This window comes from Hypanus sabinus, chromosome 8 (assembly GCF_030144855.1).
Source record: "Hypanus sabinus isolate sHypSab1 chromosome 8, sHypSab1.hap1, whole genome shotgun sequence".
In the NCBI taxonomy this organism is placed as follows: Eukaryota; Metazoa; Chordata; class Chondrichthyes; order Myliobatiformes; family Dasyatidae; genus Hypanus; species Hypanus sabinus.
Genome location: NC_082713.1, coordinates 129,113,034 through 129,136,618, shown reverse-complemented (window position 1 = coordinate 129,136,618; position 23,585 = coordinate 129,113,034). Strand labels below are relative to the sequence as shown.

The 23,585-nt window shown below is 41.3% G+C and overlaps 1 protein-coding gene across 12 annotated transcripts in view; it reads right to left on the bottom strand.

Annotated features, from left to right (window-relative positions):
* Positions 1–22,471, bottom strand: part of LOC132398418 (caprin-2-like) — a 76,812-nt gene extending 54,341 nt beyond the window's left edge. For 5 of the 12 annotated variants that reach the window (XM_059977819.1, XM_059977816.1, XM_059977811.1 and 2 more), the window contains exons 1-11: positions 21,983–22,466; positions 20,864–20,923; positions 14,507–14,593; positions 13,543–13,781; positions 12,913–12,995; positions 12,623–12,772; positions 9,742–9,788; positions 7,026–7,394; positions 6,908–6,949; positions 5,100–5,231; positions 3,327–3,408 (exon numbers count right to left, since the gene is read on the bottom strand). In XM_059977819.1, the coding sequence (XP_059833802.1) occupies positions 3,327–3,408; positions 5,100–5,231; positions 6,908–6,949; positions 7,026–7,394; positions 9,742–9,788; positions 12,623–12,772; positions 12,913–12,995; positions 13,543–13,781; positions 14,507–14,593; positions 20,864–20,923; positions 21,983–22,183 (1,492 nt within the window). In that variant the 5' untranslated portion in view covers positions 22,184–22,466. Of the gene's footprint in view, positions 1–3,326; positions 3,409–5,099; positions 5,232–6,907; positions 6,950–7,025; positions 7,395–9,741; positions 9,789–12,622; positions 12,773–12,912; positions 12,996–13,542; positions 13,782–14,506; positions 14,594–20,863; positions 20,924–21,982 lie in introns of all 12 variants that reach the window. The other 7 variants (XM_059977821.1, XM_059977822.1, XM_059977810.1 and 4 more) reach the window with 4 other exon arrangements.
* Positions 22,472–23,585: the final 1,114 nt, after the last annotated feature.

Sequence of the window (23,585 nt, the reverse complement as noted above, 5' to 3'; positions counted from 1 at the left end):
TCATCCCGCCAGCAACGCCACCTGTCCTACATCTCTGAATACACAACGGATGTCCGGCACGTCTCGGGTAAGGACAATGTCGTGGCGGATGCGCTCTCTCGCCCTACCGTTCATGCCCTTTCCCAAGGGGTAGACTTTGAGGCACTGGCAGAGGCACAGCAGGTAGATGAGGAGATTCCGAGTTACAGGACTGCAGTCTCTGGTTTGCAGCTCCAGGACCTCCCCGTGGGCCCAGGTGAGAGGACCCTACTCTGTGACGTCGCCACCGACCAGCCCCGTCCGGTCGTCCCCGCAGCCTGGCGGCGACGTGTTTTCGACTCCATTCATAACTTGGCGCATCCCTCCATCCGGACAACTGTCCGGCTGGTTTCCAGCAGGTTCGTTTGGCACGGTCTCCGCAAACAGGTCAGTGAATGGGCCAGAACGTGCATGCACTGCCAGACGGCCAAGGTTCAGCGGCACACCAAAGCCCCACCGCAGCAGTTCCATCCCGCCCACCGGCGTTTCGACCACATTCATGTGGATATCGTGGGCCCCCTGCCAGTGTCGCGCGGAGCGCGTTACCTCCTGACTATCGTGGACCGGTTCACAAGATGGCCAGAGGCGGTCCCGCTCACCGACACCACCTCCGAATCTTGCGCCCGAGCCCTGCTCGCCACCTGGATATCCCGCTTTGGTGTACCAGCCCACATTACCTCCAACAGAGGCGCCCAGTTCACCTCCAGCCTGTGGTCAGCTATGGCCAGCCTTTTGGGGACTCAGCTGCACCACACCACTGCCTACCACCCACAGTCGAACGGGCTAGTGGAGCGTTTCCACCGTCACCTGAAGTCGGCCCTCATGGCCCGCCTGCGAGGAGCCAACTGGGCGGACGAGCTTCCCTGGGTCCTTCTCGGCATCCGCACAGTGCCCAAGGACGACCTGCACGCCTCGTCGGCCGCGTTGGTATACGGCGCGCCCCTGGCCGTCCCCGGGGAGTTCCTACCAGCCCCGAGGGGGCAAGAGGAAGAACCCGCTGCAGTCCTGGGCAGACTTCGCGAGAAGCTCGGTAACCTGGCCCCCATACCCACTTCACAGCATGGGCGGCACCCGACCTGCGTACCCAAAGACCTACGGAACTGTAAGTTTGTGTTTGTACGAAGGGGCGGGCATCGGCCACCGCTGCAGCGGCCATGCGAGGGGCCGTTTACGGTGCTCCGGAACAATGGGTCCACGTTCGTGCTGGACGTTGGGGGGAAGGAGGAGGTTTTCACGGTGGACCGCCTCAAGCCGGCCCATGTGGACCTGGCGCAACCGGCCGAGTTTCCGGCGCCTTGGCGCAGAAGCCGACCTCCCAAGCAGGTTCTGGCCCAGGCTGTGGACATTGGGGGGTGTATCGCCGGTTCTGGGGGGGGGGGTTATGTAGCGCCTCATTTCCTAGCGTATCCGAACCGACTCACAATTAGATAGCCTACGGGGGTTTGCGAGCACAGAGCTTTGGAGCCTCTTCGCCATGGGGGGCCGGTTGACAGAGGCTTAAAAGTGAGGCTGAAGTTTTCGAATAAAGTTTTTCCTTCGACTGCAGTTACCGACTCCGTGTCGTAATTTTAGCGCTGCTTGTAGCACACCGCTACAGTATAATAGATATTGGAATAAATTTAAAAGCAGCATGTTCCCTGATCCCTTCTTGAATTAAGATATTTCAGAATGTTGATTATTTGTTTTTGAATATGCTACACAAGATTCACAATCATTAACCAATACCATTAGATTTAGAAAAATTCAACCTCATCTGCACAATTACCAAGATCCTCAAAATATACACCGAGACAGATCAGTCCATCTACCTCACACATTCATTTTACAATCCTACTTTATATCTTATGTAAAGCTTACAATAGTTAACATAAAAAGGTACTTTTAAAAAAAATAAAATGCAGCCATTTAAAATCCTATGTTCTTGGTTAGTGTTCTGCTGTCAAATAATGCAAGGTTATATAAATGCAAACTAGAGAGCCTTGGCATCAACTCAAAATGCAGTTCAAAGTTCCAACATGCTCAACAAGAGCACAAAAAAATCATTACATCAGCTCATTTAAAAAAAAAGACCTTGTAAAAGCTAAGCTACAATAGTTCTAAAAATAGTGTTAAAACACAGATGGTTGCAAATTACAGGGCTTCGTGCACAATGGTATCAGCCATCAGTGGACCAAATAGAATTGTGCCATCTTTGAGGCCAGGAAAAAAGCCACTTGAAAATGCATCCCAAGGAGATGTCAAACAGTAATCAGATAAAAAAAAAGGTATATTAAGGCACAATGAAGATACTGAAGCATCTTGGCAAGGTAGGAAAAAGGCAATCACTAATTAGGTTATGAATCAGAAAAGAAACAGCATTCAGTGGAATGCATCTATTTGTAGCAAAGAAATAAGGAGATACATATAGATTTTGTAAGCCATTATTGATTCTCTACAAGGTTGGGTTTTGATATTAAAAATAACACTTCAAAGTATTAGAAATAATGACGCATAGTCAATCATTTTCCAGTGCAAGTGCCAGGTACTAGAATACATGCATTTGGGGGGAAGCTCCAAGGAGATATGACAATCAAGTGTTTTACACCGCCATCCCAAAGAGAGACAGGTGCCTGGAACACATCATGGGGGTTAGTGGAAACAGAAATAATGTCTTAGAGGCTATTCGAAAGACAGGAACATGCATGAATGGAAGGTTATAAATTGTGCACAGGCAAAAGAGATTTAATTTGGCATCATGATTGGCACATATTGGGCCAAACGGCCTGTTTAACTCTACTTTCAATTGGAGCGCTATAAAAATGGCATTCTGGTGACCAGTACTCTGGAAACAATCCTTGGGCTTGGTATACAACACAAAAATGCTTCCTTTTTGGAAAGTCATTTAACCCTGTAGTAGCTGATGTTCAAGACAAATAACTTCATTTCCATTTCTGAAGTATGTTCTGGCATGCAGAATTTAACTGCAGTAACCAGGCACTTTCCCTCCCTACTTTCAGGAGAACCTACATTAACAGGGATAAAATGGTGGCATAAAAAGATGCCTCATAATTGGTCATGCAATACAATTATTACTTTTACTCAGACTACTTTGGTGCTGCTACTCCATTCCCTACATTAGATTTGCCAGAAATCTATTTACAGCAATTGCTAACAAGCTTCTTCCCCTAAGCCACAGAGTGCAACTAATTAGCTCAACTTTTAATCTGTTTTAGATTAGAATGGACACCTGCTTTTTATCTTCCAATGAGCTTAGTAAGCATTATCACTGTGCTGTATTAGCCTTGGCAAGAAGTAAATAAGCCTCCTACCTGCAGTTTTGAGTGATAATACAGCAGGCTTCTGCGATCCAATAGCACTTTGTGAGGTGGCATCAGAATCTAGCATTGAATCCTGAGTTCAAAAAACCAATTTTTTAGTTGAAAAGTTACAGATCCTTCCTACTGACCAAATTGTTTCTAGCTATTCAAGTATATGTACACTTGACACATCTGAAAGTACAAACAGACTGACATTATTATCGTCAACTTCAATTAATGTTGCAAAAAAAGGGTGCAACGAGCAACTAAAGCAATTCATTTAAATAACTACATGCAAAGATAACTTGTTCACTTTTCTGCAAGTGAATCACTGGAGAAATAGTTCATAGTACAACATGGAGTAGGCACGTGAAGCAATGGATGTGTACAGAATTAAACAACACAGCTTATTTTACTACAGAAAGCATCCAGATAGACCATTATGAAAAAGTATAAACTGAACATACAAGGTAGTGCCATATGCTCTTAATGCTGGAAAGAAGATTAAAGAGGCACCATTTGGTCAACTCACTAGTGGGTTCCAATTAGTTCAACTTTGTCAGTATATAAAAGCACTCGTTACCACCAAATCCACTTTCCTTCTATTGAGTACATTCTAGATGGCTCATGTTAATAATGTAGAAAGATCAGCTAGGAGTGTTGAATGGCACAAAATCCAATTGGTACTGGGCCAACTCCTATTTCCATGCACATTCCATGTTTAAAAATCCCGGGCACCAAGTGGAATTTTCTATCTGCCACTTGCACAATCTGTCCCTATACCCCACACATAATTCTTACCCAAAGTTCCTTTCCTTGCATTCTTTAAAGTTATTTATTTATTTATTTTTAACTTCCCTGACAAATGTTGATGCCATGGCCTTATACTTTTGTTAGGTCTGTTCACATTCCCATCTCTCCCCCCTCCCCCCAAGTATTTACAACATTGAAGTACCTTGGCATTGATAACAGTAGTCACAAGCTCAGTCCTCAGGGAAATCCAGATACATTTCCTTCTTGTCTATACAATATAGACCATCTACAAACTGTACTGCAGCACCAATGCTTTTATATGAAAAAATTTTCTCCAAAACCTGGAACCTCTACTGCCTAAAAAGGAGATCAGGTGCACAAGAACAGCCCCTCCAAAGTTAGAGTCCAAGTGTACTGGTCATGAAAGATTATCCTACTGTGACATGGTTGAACTCTTTGGAAATAAAGGCAATCCAACTGCCAAGCAGCCAAGTTTTCGTAGTCAATTTCAAAACAGAGTGCCTTGCCTACACTCTGGACTTGAAGGACCAGAGGCCAAGAGATAACATTTCTACCATCAATTCAGGAGGTCCAGAAGCACTAACTCAGGTCTACTACCTGGATCACTGTTAAGAGCCCATATGCCAACTCAAACCCCAGAGGAACCCATGATACAGCTGAGGATACTTGAGAGTAGAGGGGAGGCAAATCAGGCCACAAGCACCAGTTCTTTTGCCACTCCACCCTGCCCCCAAATTTTACAGCAGGCCAATCACTAAGATATGCTTGCATAAAAAGCCAGTGATTGCAGGACTCAAGTCCCAGCAACAAAACCAAAGTACAACATTGTGGGGGGGTGGGGGAGAGAGAGAAAGAGAAGGACACCCCCCCCCCCCGCTCCAGTCTGCAGCAATGCTACCGCAGTTCTTCCAATTCCATGGGCATGTTTTATTTGGCCTTTCAAAGTCAATACCCTCAACACAAAGTTCAAGTCTAAGTGAGCAGATCAGAATCCACAAGTGACTGACATACCTGAATGAAGTGACATGTGCCTTGTATTTGGGACATTAGGTCTTGAAGCTTTTTCCTCCTGAGTTCTGGGTCATTTGGTAGAGAAGATGTTGAGCAGAACTCGACAGCTGCTTGCTGCACCACTTTTGACACCTAAGGGGAGTTAAACCGTCACTTAGGATCAGTTCTGCACAAAGTTAACAAGATTTTTGCTGCTTAATGAGAACAATTAGAATGTACTCTAATTATTGACAAATATAATTCTAAACAGTTGGTGTACATTCATTTTAAGTTACAAGTTAAATAGAAAGCATACAATTTCTTTTCAGGCAATATTGTGCACTGAAATGTTCAGTTGCTGTTGTGTCAGATTAACTGGAGTCCAAATTGCTAGCTCAATGCCAAAGAATACCTGACCCATCTCACCATTCAATAAGCTCATCGTCATCTTTCACCTCAACCCCACTTTCCTGCACTAACCCTGCATTATGATACTGTCACACATCACAGAAGGGCAGATGAAACACTCACAGGTCTATTCTGCTTGGTGAACAGCCAGTTTTAACAGGTTTACCATTTTGAAAAAAATCACCCTCGATTTACATCACTTCACCACCACTATAAACCTTAGATAAAATTCACTACGTTTAGCATGACTCGAGAAAGCACACTTCTTGAAATCCAGCTGAAGTGGTGATTCAGATCCCACGTCCTCAGCTTTGCCTCTCCACAACTGACCCACTGATCTTCCAGTTTTGATTTGGCAATTATTGAATGGTCAACTCCAACTGAACGTGCCAATCTCAAGATCGGCATGGTGAATGGATATTAGCTATTCCTGCTCAAAGACAGGTCTGCCACTGAAGTTCTCATTTGTACCATATTTCAGCCCCAATTCTCCAATATTATGGCAATTTAAAATAGTATGCAATGTAATTACAATAGCACGTTGCCAGTTCTTCCTCAACTCCCACACTGATAATACAATGTAGCTTTCAAAGATCAAGTAGCATTTAAAACAACCTAATTGGTTCAAGATGCATAGATTATTCTACTTATTTGGCCTTGTAACCATTTTAGTCACATTTAGAACTGCATTTATTCTTTCCAGAATTCTGTATTCTTCCTTTGTTATAATGTATTAACTCCAACTGGTACAGCTAGACAAATACAATTGCTGTCAGAGGCTGCGTACCATGTTTTAGTATCAGTGATGGCCAGCTGCATCTGCACAATCTGTAAGCCACAAATTAGCAGCATGATGGGATATTCTCCGTTTGCCTGAATGAGTGCAACAGGAAGTGGCGTGACTAGGAAATCCACTTGACAGGTAATCTATCCACCACTAAACTTTTAGTCCCCCCCCCACCCCAAAACAGTGACTTCATTATGTGCCCCCTACAATTAGATGTACCATTACTTGCCTAGGTAACTTCAAGGAGACCTCCCACACCTATAACCTCTACAACCAGCAAGCATTTGTATTCAAACTGCAGGTTATTTAAAGATAGGAAAATAAACTTTTCTACATAGTACACAACTCAAATTTCTCATCCATTCATGAATGATTGGGCTAAATTTCCAGAGATCATTCTGCAATTGGAATGAGTTCATTCACCTTCACTACTGTAGCACTAAGTAACTCACTACTTTCTCAAGATCATTAAGGGACAAGCAATACATGTTGATTTTGCCAACATCTTGATCCCAGGAGAAAAATAAAGAGAACTTTTACCCCCAGATAGAACACCCTAACTTGGGAGTATATACAATAACTTTTGTGCCACCATGTACCATTTGTGGTCAGAAGCCAGAAATATTTTACCCACTTGTTTTGCTTCACGTTTTGGTTTTGAACCACGATCACGTTTCTAAATGGAGTAAGGGGAAAATTGTCAGTTGGATTTGCAGTGATGTTGAGGCAACAAAAGCAATTCGTATTCTTACCTCTTTGGCCTCAGGCATAATTCTCTTTGGCTCAGTGGTCTCCTTTGGGACTGAACCTGGATCCCACCTTTTTGTCTCTTGAATGTCAGAGTACTGGTTATCCCAATTTTTTGGCTGTTCCTCCTTCTGCCTATTGACATATTCCACATCCCACTTTTTAAGATGTTCCTTGTCCTGTTTTCTTTCAATGAACTCCTCATCCCACGTTTTAGGAGCAGTGCTTTCATGTTTTTGGCTCACATAATCAGCATCCCATTTGCTGGGGATTGTCTCTTGCTTCCTGGAAAATTCTCCTTCCCAGTTCCTTTGTTTTTCAGGCTGCTGTTTCACAGAGTAGTCTGTTTTGCTCATGTATTGCCTATTCAAAAACTAAAGAGGAAATTAGTGCTAGCAGCACAAATAGGTCGTGTACTTAATCATCTTCAGGAGTGTACAATTGCATGCTCCTGGTCCAATTACTGTCCAGCTGGATACATGATTATTACAAAGCAACAAGAAACCAACAGTCAATTAAACAGTGCTACTGTGAAGCAGATTTCCAGAAACCTTAAAACATGACACTTAAATAATCGTGAAATCTAGAAAGTCAATACCAAAGTCTAATTGTACAGACCAGTTGTTAAGTGTTCAAGAAGTCAGATTTACTCAAATTCATGGACATTTCAAGTAGACAGGCAGGTCTTTTCCCAACCCCAACCCCTAACCAGGTGCTCAAATTATACTAGACCAACCCTTTCACTGAGCTGGTCTATTATAAACAGTACCGATTGCCCTTCACACAGGAGTGGGTGTATGTAAGAAATTATTTTGACAAAACTTAAAATATACAGGGCAAGCAGCATCTATTTCAGGATAAAGTCAGTTCCAGATCAAAAATCTTTTGTTATGACTGGGAAGGAAAATTATATTTTATGTTGTAGATGTGGGTAAGGAAACTGAAAAAAGGTCACAACTGTGATTGTTTGGAGCTAGGTTGCCATGGACAGTTAGATGGTGACAGAGAAGTGTGATGGTTGCACATATGGACCCATTTTCAAATCCCAAACAAAGTTAAATCTCAGTCCATTCATCTCACTTCCAAAGCTCCCCCCACCTATCACTGACTTTCCAATTCCCTCATCACAAGTAGCTCATCTTCGCCATGGACAAACTCTTCACCTTCCAATAAATACATTCATTTGGCTGAACTCCTTGCACTAAAATTCCACTCACTTTCTGCAAATTAAAGATGCAGAGGTGGCTAAGCTAAGCTTGTTTTGTTTTCAAGGAATAAGTTATAGACTACAAGTTCTGTTTAGATTGACACCCTTAATTCCTTTTCATTTTTCTAATTTTCATTAGTAAATGGAAAAAAAAGCACAAGTGCTGGGAAATAAAGGATCACAAAATTAAAACTTCACTTTTCACTAATGCAGAATACTGATTCATTTACTTTTCTAGCTAATTTTCACTCTGCCCTCACCAACTCTTCTTTTGCTGAACTTCACTGTCTCCAAGGGGCTGGTCACAAACTTTCATTAGAAGCATAGACCTTAATAGCTACGTTTCCTCTCCTCTGCCTCTAAGATGGCCATTCCATTCTTATGGTGAAGGAGAAACTGGGAGATTTTGCTCCAATGAAACTTTCTACATTGCTTTTGAATGGTCTTTTCCTGACCCGTGATTTCCCTAAACCTTGAGGATAAAACACTTCGTTTTCCCTCTGAGCCCCTTTTCCCTCTTTCTCCTTAACCATCCCAGTGGGAAGTACTGAATACAGTTCTCCTGGTCCTTACTTTCCACACCAGCAATTCAGTTACATTGAGTCTAGTTTCCACCAGTTCCAATAATATTCTAGGTACCCCTCCTTTCCATCTCAGCATTCCCCAAAGGACTATGCCTCTGTCACCCTGATTCTGCTCAATTCCCACCACCCACAGCACTGATCCTTCTGCCACTCTGCTTCCCACCAACTAGCTGAAGCAGCAATTCACTTGTACTTCTGACCATAATCTACATCAAAAGTTTACAATATGATCCTCTCCAAACTGAGACTCAATCAGACAGGGGAACTACTTCTCAGAGTGCAATCACTTTGCAGGGGCAGCCCCAAGCTTTCCATTTCAATTGCCCATCCTATTCTCACTTCATTTTCCCCATCTTTACTTGACCTCTTGCACAGTTTAAGATGCTCAAATCAAAGTCAGCAGTGTAGGCATTTTACAACTTCCTAGATACCATACAGCATTCTCCAGCTTCTGGTAACTCATTGTTACTATTAGAGCTGAATATTTTTGCTGCAACACCATGTTATACTGGTTCAATTTCATTTTGTTTGCACTGATGACTAATAGTGCATTGTCATCCTCCAACAGCCCAGAGATTCTCTTCACCCTTTTGAAGCTGCTTCAGCCCTGACACACTCAATTTCTTCTTTCTCATTTCAGAGAGAAAAAAAAACCTTTGACCCATGAAGGTTCATGGCTCGACTATTTACAACACTGGATTTCAATTAGTAACAGTGCCCTGCAGATTTTTTTTTGTGCATTCACTTTACCAGAAAAGGCCTAATAGAAAAATAGCCAGTGTGTCCAAATTAAGCAGCTAAAAACATTCTGGAAATCAAAGTGCAACAAGATGCTCCAAATCACATGGAAAAATAAGCATTTAAAAAGCTATATTCCAATACAGCAAGATTACAAACACAAAAAGCTTATTACAATTAAGGTTATCCTACCTCTCTTGGCTGCATTTCACTTGAGCACAAAAAATGCAAGTCAGACTCTACAATGCAAAAAAAAAGTTTAAGAACAAGTAACAGAGTCACAATTTAATTATTTAGCATGTTCAATTAGGGCAATCAGGTATTTTTACCAGTTTTCCATGCACAAAGTTTGCTCCACTGCTCATTACTGCTATCTTTGGTCAATTCATGCTGCACCTGTTTGTCAGGAGAGTGTTCACTGGTTTTGGTCTACCACAGGCATCCAGTTAATCTTGTACTTACTTGCACAATTTGATCATGAAGTACAGGATCCTCAGAACTCACTACCAGGTTCTAGAACAGTTACTACCCCTCAACCATTAAGTTCTTGAACCAGAGGAGACAACTTCTCTGTTGCCTCATCATTGAAGTGTTCCCACAATCTTCAAGGGCACTTCAGCTCATGTTCTCAATATTTATTACTTTGTCTTTTGCACACTGTTGAACACCCAAGGTGGTGCTGTCTTTGATTCTATAATGGTTATTAGAATATTATGGATTTATGAAGTATGCCCACAAGAATATAAATCTCAGGGTTGTATATGGTGATATATGTGTACTTTGATAATAAATTACTTTGAACTTTAAACAATCCCAAGGTGGTTTTGCACGCAATTCAAGAAATGAAGATTTCTACTCTTCTGTATTCCTGAAGAAAAAAAAAGGTCTGTTTTAAATCACCGCATTGTTTGTACCCCATTGTGGCACAAACTACAATTTTTTGTATAGGAGGAAGATGTCAAAACAGCTGCAGAACTTTTAAAACAGCTGCAGCTTTTATCATTTTAAGTGGAAAAAAATGATTATGAGCGCTTGTCATTGTCCGAGCTCGACAATGACACTCAATTATCAAAGCCACGTTGCTCTGCACAAGGGTGCTCAGCAAATAGAAGAAACTCAAAGGTTGAGTAAAATCTGAATGCTTCCGAATTACAAGTTAATAATGTGAAACACTGATACCTCTAGCCTCTCTTCACCCACATCTGATTTGCTATTACTTTCTTAGTACACAAGATGACCAATTCACACCAGGTCTTAGTCACATTTTATTTTGCAATAAATTTCAGCTTGCAGGGATTTTTTTGCGTACGAGTATCATGTCATTTCTTAGAAATTTTAAGTACTTTGAAAGAATAATAGACCAATACACCAGAATTTGAACAAGATTTTTCAGGACTGTCACTTTTCTTTTTTTTCCTCCAAAGAGGAGACTTGTGCCTCTGAAACAAGACTCTGCTGTCTAGCTAGTTTCTCCAGAAGCTCTACTCACCAGATGATCTTCCATCAAACCTGCCCCCCCCCCCCCACCACAAGCCCTTAATTTGTAGCATTGCCAAAATGCAAACACAGGTCAAGTAAAACAAAGCTTAAATCTAGTGAAAAAGTCTGCTTGCACAAAAATGCTAACAATACAAACCAAGTAGTAATGATCAGATAATAGCAATGACAGCAGGTGCCATTCCTAGATTATAGGATACTGCTGCATTGTTAAAGCTTCCACTTCTCAAGTAGAAGCACATACAAGGCACTTGCTAGACAGTGGGAAGGGGGATAAAGTCAGAATCAGGTTTAATATCACCAGCATATGTCATGAAATTTGGTATCATAGCAGCAGCCGCCAAGTGTCACAGAGACTGGGTGAAGTAGCACTTCATAAATTACAGAACAATACAGGTTGAGCACAACAAGTTCAGGATACAACTGGGCTATTATCTTTAAAGCAAATTCTCCAGTGTTCTAGGCAGTGTAGGTATTCTCGGTTACCATTTCAGCCGAGCAATGAAGCTTAAAAAAAACAAACAAACCACTACCTGTTTTGGCCTTGTAATTCAAACACCAGTGAGTGCCCCTATTACTCGAAGGCAACCAGGGTGGTCATACTTCATAGCTTACAAGGAACAAATTTCAATAGCTTCAAATGAATAGCCATGGTCCAGCCCCATAAATCATTGTGCTTAACAGTGGTACCAATTACTAATAACTTAATTTATGTTAATAATCTGAAAAATTATTTCTGTAGAATGGATGTAAAGGATGAGCAGGTTATCATCCTAGGGGTTTTAATCTACTTGTTCATTTGTTTGTTAATTGCCATGTCATATGACATGGGCAATCATGGTCTTTCCATGACCATGACTGCTTTTGGCAAGCCACTTCAGTAGAAAAATCTGCCATTGCCTTCTCCTGGGCAGCATCTTTACAAGATGGGTAACCCCAGCCATTATCAATACTCTTCAGAGATTTTCTGCTTGGCATCAATGGTCACGTAACCAGGATTTGTGCACCAGCTGCTCATACAACCATCCACCACCTGCTCCCATGGCTTTGCATGGCCCTGATCCAGGTGAGGGGGGGGGGGGCCCAACGAAAACCTGCAGGCTAGTGGAGGGAAGAAGTACTTTACACATCCTTTGCTGGAGATGTATCGTTATCCTGCACTCAGTCGGTCTCATAGGAAAAAAAAAATTACTAGTATTTGCATTCGAGTTGTGAAATTATGTGAAATTTGGTCATACACAGGCAGACACCATAACCTTGAGCCTGCAGCCATCTAAACAATTCCAAAAACAAACTGCTCAAAAGCCAGTCATTATATAGTCAAAAGTATGCAGCTGTATTTAATATAAGAAGGTCGTTTGTTGACCAGTGTCTTTTACTCCAGGTATGAAAATTTTAATTGTTAAATTTAGATCTCTTTAATTTTAGACCCTTGTATTCAAAAATCAATTTCTGCTTCACTGCCGACTGAAGGAAATTGTCGATTAGTACCTATACATGGATGGTTTAATATCAGTCTTGATCATGAAAACTTCAGCATCAAACAGGAAGAGCTTCTTGGATCAAGGTCACTTACCAGATTCTTTTCCAGACAGCATCTGAGGTTTGGAGGTCATTTGCACCTCTTGGATCTTATCATCTTCTTGCAACCCATTGTGAGGGACTGGAATATTATCAAAGTAGGAACACTTCAAAAGTCTGCTTATCGTCTCCTTCAAGTGTTTGTCTAGAAAAAAAAAGTGTGCATGCTTATAGTCAAGCAGGCCAAAATTCATTGTTAAAGTGAGCTTTTGGCAAAAATTAGATAATGGTTCAACTCTCTGCAATTCCAGTAAGTTCCATTTTCATTTGAAGACTTCAACTTACAGGTACTACCAACCACCATCTTGTCCAATCCTTCCAGAAGATCCCACATTTGATTTGACACCAATTCCATTTGATCTTCAAGACTAAAGAGACAAAACAAAAAAACACCAAGACCTGTGCATTATTGTACATTTCTCCCTTTTCATTAGCAGTTAGGACAGTGCTAGAAGAGACAGACAGATCAGAATTATCTCACACTAATGCCACACCTCAGTCAAAAGCAGAAAACATTAAGTACAATAAGGCTGCAGGAGAAGGGAGTTCTTCAAACAGCATTTTCCATATTTCCAGGTGATAAGAAATTGATTTTCCATTAGTACATGCCAGGATCTCAACCTAAAGTTGCTTTCAATTCAAGGCAACTTTCTAAGCATTTATATACTTACCCAAAACCCAAGTTTAACAAAAAGTATATCACACTTTAAAGCAGAATACTAATAAAGTTATCAATACCCAACTACTACACTTTAAACTTTAGAATGTTACAGAAGAACTGAATACTTTCACAAGGACTGCAATCGTTCCAAGGAAGCACCATATGCTCTTTAAAGAAAGACAAGGCTACTAGTCATGGTTACCTAGGACAAATTAAAGCAGTGCAAGATGTGGAAACTGAATACCATCACTTACGATATATTTTCACTCCTTTCAGGACAGACAAGTTTACAGAAGTCCTTTAGGTACCCAATTTCCTTCCGAGAAATAATAAATGCACCATTAATGCCATCTCTGAAGTCATTTTGAACATGCTCCTGGTTGAAATTGTCCAGTATATATTTGACGTGCAATACAGTACAAAGACGTTTTTTCTCCATTTCAGTCCTCAGAATTTGCTCACGTCGCAAAGTTTTCTTTTGTGCTTTTAAGAGCTGTTTAAAAATAATGCAAATTAGAACAAGTCCAGAATTCAAAGTTCAGTGCTCATCCATGATAATGAGGCTACTGCACATTATGCAAGACCATTTAATCTAATTGTAACACTACAGCAAAATCCTTCATTTTAGAGGAAGAATCAGGTGATATATAGAAACAGTAAAAAAAAAAGTAACTAAATACAAGTCTACCTTTGTGGGACATAAACAGTACTCAAATGGATATTGTACAGTTAAATTGGCTGGTGAACAGCCATAACAATCAAAGGAAAAGTTGTCTGAACAGCGTGGTCCACATTCAGAGTTACTATGTCCCATTAATATTTGGGAAGAAGGTGACAGAAGTTGAGAAACAGTCTGTGAAAGGCAGCCGTTATGGAATGATTGCCAATTCTTTTAAATTTAAACAAACGTGTGCAAATGCTGATACTAAATCTGCACTGCCAGCATTCAGACAGCACAACTGCCCAGATCATGTCTGCATTTGTTTTTAAATAAAAGGTTGCACAATAGTCCAGACTGCCAAACGAGTTACTATCATTGAAACCACTGAGGATTCAAATAGATGGAATTAGTAGCAATGTTAATTCAGCAAAGTTTAATCTACTTCTCAACAGTGCTAAGTTTAATTTCCAATACCCAACTTTAAGAGGCAAACAGCTCAACATGCCATTAACTTCCAGCACTGACCATTCCTGAACTATTAGCAAGTCAGAACTTACTTCTTGGTTGAGTGCAGAAAAGGTTTTTTGCAGCTCCTTGGCAAATTCTAGATTGTGAATTACTTCTTCATATTTTTCTACAGCATCCTGTGAAACATAGCATTAGTGCACCATGTTTAAATTTAAGACTTCCTTTCATATTTAGCATTGAAAAAGAAATTCTGGCAAAATAATGAATTCAAGTAGTTTTTAAACTTGGCGATTAGACAGCATTCACATCCGTCTTTCCAAGCACAAATTCTCATCCACAAAATGGCATTTACTAGAAATTAAAACAGTTATTTTATGATACCAGTGATCACCAGTTCCTTGTCTTCTGAAAGACGTGTCCTGGAGAAGCTATCTTTTTTGCAGTAATATTTACACAACTGTCTGCTACAAGGAAGAAAATACAGGAACTGTAACTAACCAAGGCTATGGGAGCATCATGCTTAAAATTATAAAAAATTGATGTGCAAAAGTCACTCCACCCTTGCTTTTCTTCTTGCGATTTTGTTACTTCTCTTTACCCATTCCAGAAGCTCACAAGCAAAGAACAGCATGATTGTCAATATAAAATACCGTAGAGTCTTAGACATATGTAAAAAAAAATCTGTAAATCAAAAATGTTTTCAAAATAATGAAGTTTCTAATTATCAAAAAATATTATAAAGAGCAGTGAACAGTTAAAAAAAAAACAATTATTTGGTGTGACCACCCTTTGACTTTAAAAGTGCATCAACTCTCCTAGGTACACCATTGTGCAGTTTTAAGGAAATCAGCTGATAGGTTGTTCCAAGCATCTTGGAGAACTCGCCACAGTCTTTCTGCATACATTAGCTGTCTCGCTTACTTCCATCTCCCCAGATAATCAGTCAGCTTGATGTTGAGATCAGGCCTCTGTGGAGGTCACACCATCTGTTGCAGAACTCCTTGTTCTTTTTGCTGAAGGCAATTCTTTATGACCTTGGCCATGTGCTTGGAGTCATTGTCCCTCTGCAGAATGAAGCTGGAACTGATCAGATGCCTCCCTCATGGTATTGTGTAATGGATGAGAATCTGCTTATACTTCTCAGCATTGAGGATTCCATTAATTCTCACCAGATCACCAACTCCATTTGCAGAAGTGCAACCCCAAACCTGCAGGGAACCTCCACTGTGCTTCAATGTTGGCTGCAGACACATCCATGTAGCACCCTCCAGCTCTTCTACGAAGTGCCTCCTGTTTGAGCCAAAAAAATTCAAATTTTGACTCAGACCAGAGCACTTGCTGTCATCATTTAGCACCCATCCTAGTTTTTCTCCATTGCAAATCCCTTGACTCAGGAATGTCTTTTTGGCAGCAACTCTTCCACAAAGACCACTTCTGATAAGACTTCTCCAGACTATAGAGGGGTGTACTTCAGTTGCAATACATTCTGCAAGCTCAGAGCTGATAACAAAGCTAGGCATCTTCCGATCTGGAAGGGATATCAGTTTGATGTATCTCTCATCCTCTGCACTCAGTTTCCATGGCCGATCACTGCTTTTCTGGCCCTCAATCTGGCCCACTTCTTAGCACTTCTTCAGAAGAGCCTGAACAGCAGATTTTGAAACTTCTGTCTGCCACAAAATTTCTGCTTGAGGAGACCTTACTGATGCAGGATGCCCACGTTGTGTCTTGTTGCTATATTCACTCTTGCCATGATGCAAGAATTGACGATCCAGAGGTTAAAATGTCACATCTGCCACATCTTCACTTTAGTTTGGTTGTCCTTCACCTAGTTTGATTCCTTCTACACCCATTTCTGTTTCAGTTAATCAGTTTAATTCATTCAACTGTCATTGACCATTAGCATCTGTTTGTTATACTTGTTCAATTATGCACTGAGCTATATTCCTACAAAGTAATCAAGTTTTTATTTGAAAAGTTCTCTATTATTTAATAGGTTATTTTCCTTAAGGAATACAAACATTTCTGTAATATCTGATTTTGGAAAACTTATGTTCAGAAATTAAAATTTTTCTACTGACCCACTAACACAGAAGACAAAAAACATCTCGAACAAGATTTATATATAAAAAAAATCAAGGGTGCCAATGACCTTGGCACAATACTGTATCACAGCTAATTCTCTCATCCCTTACACGACAAGAAAAAGGGAAAATTACACAGAACAAGAATACATCTGTATTTAATATTCCATCTATGAAGTACTTTTGGTCACTGATTATACAGTTCCATGCAAACAGGAGGCTCAAGATTAGCAGCAGGAAAGCACATGGCTGGAATTGGTTATCAAAAGCAACAACCACAGAAAATGCCATTTGACTTGAGCTTTCAAAAGCCATGCAATACATTCAGGGCTAAAGTACTCACTGGGCAAATCCTGCAACTAAACTGGATCAACATCAAGATAACTAACCGGTCTTATTTTAGTTTCTGCTAGGAACAAATAATTGGATCAAGGTCCATTCCATAATGGAAATATTACCCAATTTGTTTATGCAAGAAAATGTTAAAGATGATTTGATTACCAATAAAAACAATGCATCTAAACAAGCACATTAAAAACTAGAAAAACCCAAACAACACACACAAAATGCTGGTGGAACACAGCAGGCCAAGCAGCATCTATAAGGAGAAGCACTGTCAACGTTTTGGGCTGAGACCCTTCATCAGGACTAAATGAAAGGAGAGATACTAAGAGATTTGAAAGTAGTGGGGGGAGGGGGAAATGTAAAATGATAGGAGAAGACCGGAGGGGGTGGAATGAAGCTCAGAGCTGGAAAGGTGATTGGCGAAAGTGATACAGAGCTAGAGAAGGGAAAGGATAATGGTACGGGAGGCCCAGGGAGAAAGAAAGGGGGATGAAAGAGGCACCAGAGGGAGATGGAGAACAAACAACTAAATATGTCAGGGATGGGGTAAGAAGGGGAGGAGGGGCATTAACAGAAGTTAGAGAAGTCAATGTTCATGCCATCAGGTTGGAGGCTACCCAGCCAGTACACAAGGTGTTGTTCCTCCAACCTGAGTGTGGCTTCATCTTGACAGTAGAGGAGGCCATGGACATATCAGAATGTGAATGGGACGTGGAATTAAAATGTGTGGTCACTGGGAGATCCTGCTTTCTCTGGTGGACCTAGTGTAGGTGTTCAGCGAAACGGTCTCCCAGTCTGCATCGGATCTCACCAATATATAAAAGGCCACACCGGGAGCACCGGACACAGTATACCACACCAGCCGACTCACAGGTGAAGTGTCGCCTCACCTGGAAGGACTGTCTGGGGCCCTGAATGGTGGTGAGGGAGGAAGTGTAAGGGCAGGTGTAGCACTTGTTCCACTTACAAGGATAAGTGCCAGGAGGGAGATTGGTGGGAAGGGATGGGGGGGACGCGAGTGGACAAGGGAGTTGCGTAGGGAGCAATCCCTGCAGAAAGTGGGGGGGGGGGGGGGAGGGAAAGATGTGCTTGGTAGTGGGATCCCATTGGAGGTGGTGGAAGTTACAGAGAATTATACATTGGACCTGGAGGTTGGTGGGGTGGTAGGTGAGAATAAGGGGAACCCTATCCCGAGTGGGGTGGCAGACAGATGGGGTGAGGGCAGATGTGTGGGAAATGGGAGAGATGCGTTTGAGAGCAGAGTTGATGAAGGAAGAAGGGAAGACCCTTTGTTTAAAAAAGGAAGACATCTCCTTCATCCTGGAATAAAAAGCCTCATGCTGAGAGCTGATGCAGCGGAGACAGAGGAATTGTGAGAAGGGCATAGCATTTTTGCAAGAGACAGGGTGGGAAGAGGAATAGTCTAGATAGCTGTGAGAATCTGTAGGCTTATAGTAGATATCAGTAGATAAGCTGACTCCAGAGATGGAGACAGAAAGATCAAGAAAGGGGAGGGAGGTGTCAGAAATGGACCAGGTAAATCTGAGGGCAGGGTGAAAGTTGAAGGCAAAGTTAATGAAGTCAACGAGCTCAGCATGCGTACAGGAGGCAGCACCAATGTAGTCGTTGATGTAGCGAAGGAAAAGAGGGGGACGGATACCCATATAGATTTGGAACATGGACTGTTCCACAGTCAGGTATAACCGGGACCCATGCAGGTGCCCATGGCTACACCCTTGATTTGGAGGAAGTGGGAGGAGTCAAAGGAGAAATTATTGAGTGTAAGAATTAATTCCGCTAGACAGAGGAGAGTGGTGGTAGAGGGGAATTGGTTAGGTCTGGAATCCAAAAAGAAGCGAAAAGCTTTGAGACCATTCTGGTGGGGGATGGAGGTATATAGGGGCTGGATGTCCATGGTGAAAATAAGGTGGTGGAAGTGTCACAAACATAGGTGGGAAGAGATTGAATAAGGGGGGGATAAAACAGTGTCAAGGTATGCAGAAATGAGTTTGGTGGGGCAAGAGCAAGCTGAGACAACAGGTCTACCTGGACAGGCAGGTTTGTGGATCTTGGGTAGGAGGTAGAAACGGGAGGTGCGGGGTTTGGGAACTATGAGGTTGGTGGTAGTGGATGGGAGATCCCCAGAGCTGATAAGGTTGGTGATGGCATAGGAGACAAAATGGTGATGGTATAGAAGAAACCCAAAATCCTCAAATTTACACAAAGTGATGCAGAACCTGGTTCCTCGAGGTTGTTATAGCTAGGGGTGGTAATGGGGCCAAGCTCCTACTACCTATTAAATATTCCCAATGGTGTGCATCTCAAATAGCCTCTGACAACCAAGTCTGGCTCTTGGCCTTCACGCGTGGCTTAGCTACTAAGCCTGGCAGAAGTGTTTCTACGACAAAAGAACAGGCAAAGGCAGGTCACAGGCACCTTAAAACCAGTCACTTTGAGCAGATGGGGCTTGCCAGCCACAGTTGGCACACAATAAGAAGGAAAACCTGATCTCAAACCTCTGCTGCCTTGCAGCTAAACCCATTCATAGGTAAGGCTTCTGGAGTAAACTCCCAAGGGAAATATCTGGAGCTGGAGTCCCCAAGACAGTCCTACATTGAGTTCAATGCTGCTGGTGCCAAACTGTATCAGTCTCTGCCATTCCTTTGGGTTCATCAGATACACAGGAGAGGGGGAACTTGCTACATGGGCAACAGCTCACTCTCCATATTGTATTGCCCAAGCTTGCTAACCTGGACCGTCTGGATACAATATCCATGGTTGACCCCAACCAAAGGAGGCCTAGCACAGTACCCATACAAGTTTGTTAAAAATCTGCCAAAATAGGTTGCTAAAAATCCTGTAAAGGAGAGGTGGAGGTAAGAATAGCTGGCAAGCAGTCTAGATACAAAGGACTGAGATGTTGAAACAAGCAGGAGGAATTTGTTCACATGACTCCTCCTTAAGAACCATTTTCCTGGTCGATAATCTTCCACATTCAGCATCTGGAAACAGGTATGCCAGTGACTATCAGCTTGCACCCACTGTTCAGTGATCAGGAATTTCACATTAATCACAGTTTTAAGCTTGGGTACTATTAATTTCCATCCCTCTGCCAGGCAGACCAAGCCAGATTATTTACAGATCTTGGATTTTTATTAAAACCCCAATAGGCTCATTTGATTACATCAGCACTCCTTCCTCAGGAATGTGTTGAATGACAAAAGCTTTTGACATTTCCAATTCTACTTTCCATTGCTGCTCAGATCACCTTTTCAATAGGTTAAACAAAATTCATCTCGTCATATCACAGCACCCCCCCCCCCAATTTGTTGGTAGTGCATTACATCACCACGAGTATTTAAGTTGGCATTTAATCATTTTCAAACACTTTTGTGGCCACCTCCTGCAGGAGCCCAACCCAAAAAGTGTCCAATTAAGTTTTGATGAAGTTTCCATTGGATATCACTACATTAAAAGAGAACCAAGCAAATCTGTTGTTAAAAATTGGCAGCAGAATCTTCAATGGGTTTGTGGCAGGTGGAAAAGTGGAATGCAGCCAGCCAGGGTTAAAAGAGTAATTTAAAGTTAAAGAGTAAGTTAAGAGAAAGTTAAAGAGTAATTTCACATGACAGTCCCAAGCACTTGCAGTTTGCATTTGAAGACAAAACAAACTCTGGATCTCAGGGCTCTGGGATAAGCAGGGAATGGGGCTAACTGGATGGAGTCTTTGGAGAACTAGAGCTACTATAAAATTGTTACAACATTTAAACAGGGATAAGAAGTGACCTTCAACTGCCTGTTTCACTTTAAAAGGTTTAGACTGGCACAACAGTCCAAGCAAGACCAAAAGATATATATTTTCAGTTGTCAAAGTAAAATGCACAAAGCAGATGATGTAAAATAAATAGAGGAAAAATGCTTTGTAGAAGAAAATTACCCCTTCATGGTCACAATTAGGATATTCTGTGGAAACCAAAAAAAAATGACAAGGATTGATCAATTTAAAGAAATACTTGCCAACTGGTCTTGATTTAGTTCTTCTCTTTTTAATCGTTCTTTATAGTCATCCAGTTTTGCCTTCAAGATATAAAAAATTACACGAGAACATGGTCATCCATGATCATCACAGTGCACAGTAATAAAATCCACACTGACCCCATCCATAGCCAAGCAGGTCAGATATTGAATAAGCAATACCGTGTATTTAACTTGGCATTGGCATTCCTTTGTGTTAAGGAAGCAATTCTCTTTCAAAAGAAAGTAACAAGTTTTGCTTTGTGTTCTGGTTCGAATGTTACTTCAATATGCGCAGGGTTAGGTCAATTCCTGAGTGGCATGCAACAGGACAAAGGCCTAATTACACGTTCCATTTCGATTCAGAATCAGTTCGGGCGAACAAATTTAATTATTGCGAAATTGAACGTTTACAATCTCTCCCATGCCCCCAAAATATGATGCCTACCTTAATCTCTTCCACCACCCACCCAAATACTGTCTTGTGCTTTATATTTTCAAAAATTCGGTGGTGCGAGGATGACAAAGCATGGGGGTGGGGAGATAGAAGCAAACTAAAATATTACATGCATACAAATTAATTCTGAAATCAAAATACTAAATTCTTTTAATAAAAATATTTCCTTTCTTTACAAAGCGCAAATTGATTTTACACTCGGATAACTGAAGCAATGAATACAAATGAACTTGCATTTCCCATCGTTTTAAAGTGCTCCAATCTTGACCAGTGTATCATTCAGTCTGCCACTATTTCAACCTTCAGGCATTCTGTTTGTCGGGAAATGGGTAACGGGGCAGTAAGTGAATGCGCAATTAGGGCTTTCCCCCATCCTAGACAGTAAGATGAACTGAACGAAAGAAAACTGATGTTTAATTTTGGGAAGAAGGACGGTCCCAAACTGACATACGCGCTGCATAAAATTTACAGAATTTCTGCAAAGTCAGTAATACAAGGTGGGTGGGGAGAGACATTTACAAAACGTGGAAGTTCAGAAGTTGAATCTTTGCACCGATAGCGTCCAGTGGAAATGAATGCATTGCAGCTGGAATGCAGAATCTGGCGCTGCAGAAATCAGGTACCATTAGGAACAGAGCAAAGTACGTAGGGCAACCAGACATTACCTTTCTCTTCTCTATGTTTCTGATTTTATGCTTGAGGCAGATCATGCCGTTTTCCAAGTACGTCTCGTAAGCCTGATATTGGGTACCCGCCGCCGCCAAAGCTTGGATAAACGGGGCAGGTCCTTGGGACACGGCGGCGCCTCCACCTCCTGCGACGCTGCCGCCGCTGGAAGGGGACCTCTTCTCGGCCTTCATCTTCATCGCTGCTGCTCCTCACACCGGGGAAATGCGGCGGCGGTGACCGGAGAGAACAGCCAAACCCTCAGAAAGCGGCGACGCCGCCACAGATAGGAACGGGCAGAGGGCGTGTTTCGCAGTTTTGTTCGGCACCCCGCCTGATCCCACCGTCCCTGACACTGTGGCGCCCCCTCGGCCCGCCGCCGCTTTTATGTCACCGAATTCCATCAAATTTCGCCGACACCACGTTCCACTGCGTGCCCCGGCGTCTCAATCAAACCGGGCGCACACACCCTGTGCGCATACACACTCTTGGATTTTAAACGTCATTTAGTACAGTTTGGGAATTATTTCCCGTAATTAAAATGAATATTTGCAATGAAAATAACTTGAAATGCTTGCAATGTAATTGTATGCCTAGTAATAATAACTAGCCTGAATTAACGTAATTAAAACATTGAATTGTAATATTTGCTATGTAATTAACTTGCATATATTAATATATTCAGAAACACATTACAATAGACACAACATGTTGTAACATTTATTAAAGAAATATCAATTCTATTCTAAATATTAATTTCATGTGCATGAAATACAATACTAAATAATATTACAGGTATTCTATTATGCATATTTAAAATATATTTACGGATTGCCATTTGTAAATTAGACCGCTAAAAATTAATCATTTTGATTACATTGTAAGTATTTTATGTGCATTAACTACATTGCATATTACTATAGGCATGTTGATATGCATATCAGCTACATTACAAATATATATCAGATATTTAAAGATTCAAAGTAAAATTATTAAAGTTTCAAAGTTTAAAGTTCAAAGTAAGGTTATTATCAAAGTACACATAAAAATAATACTGAGGACATGAGTTATAAACAGTCCTTGAAAGTGAAGCTGTAGATCATAGAAAAGTTCAGAATAGTAGGGAATGAAATTATCCACAACAGTTCACAATTGCAATGTAATTAATATGCATATAAGCTATAATAATTAAAAATGCAATGGTAATGTACTGTATATTTGCAACATAATATATGTAGAAATTAATATTCAAAAGCTAATTGAAATGGCTGAAGCAATATAAATGTACATGTATATATATAAATTTACAACTTAATTGATACAGCTGTAATAAATATTTGCAACATAATTAAAATGAATATTAAATATGTCATAGAATAATACTGTGCAGAAACAGACATGTCAGCTAACCCAGTCTGTGCTGAACAGTAAGCACTGATTTATTCTTCCACATTCCAATCATCTCTCCCCAGTTTCTAACACTTTCTTACACACTAGAGCCAATTTACAGAGACCAATTAACCCACCAACCCACACACCTTTGGGATGTGGGAGGACTCCAGAGAACACAAAGGAAACCCTTGAGGAGATATGGAAAAATTG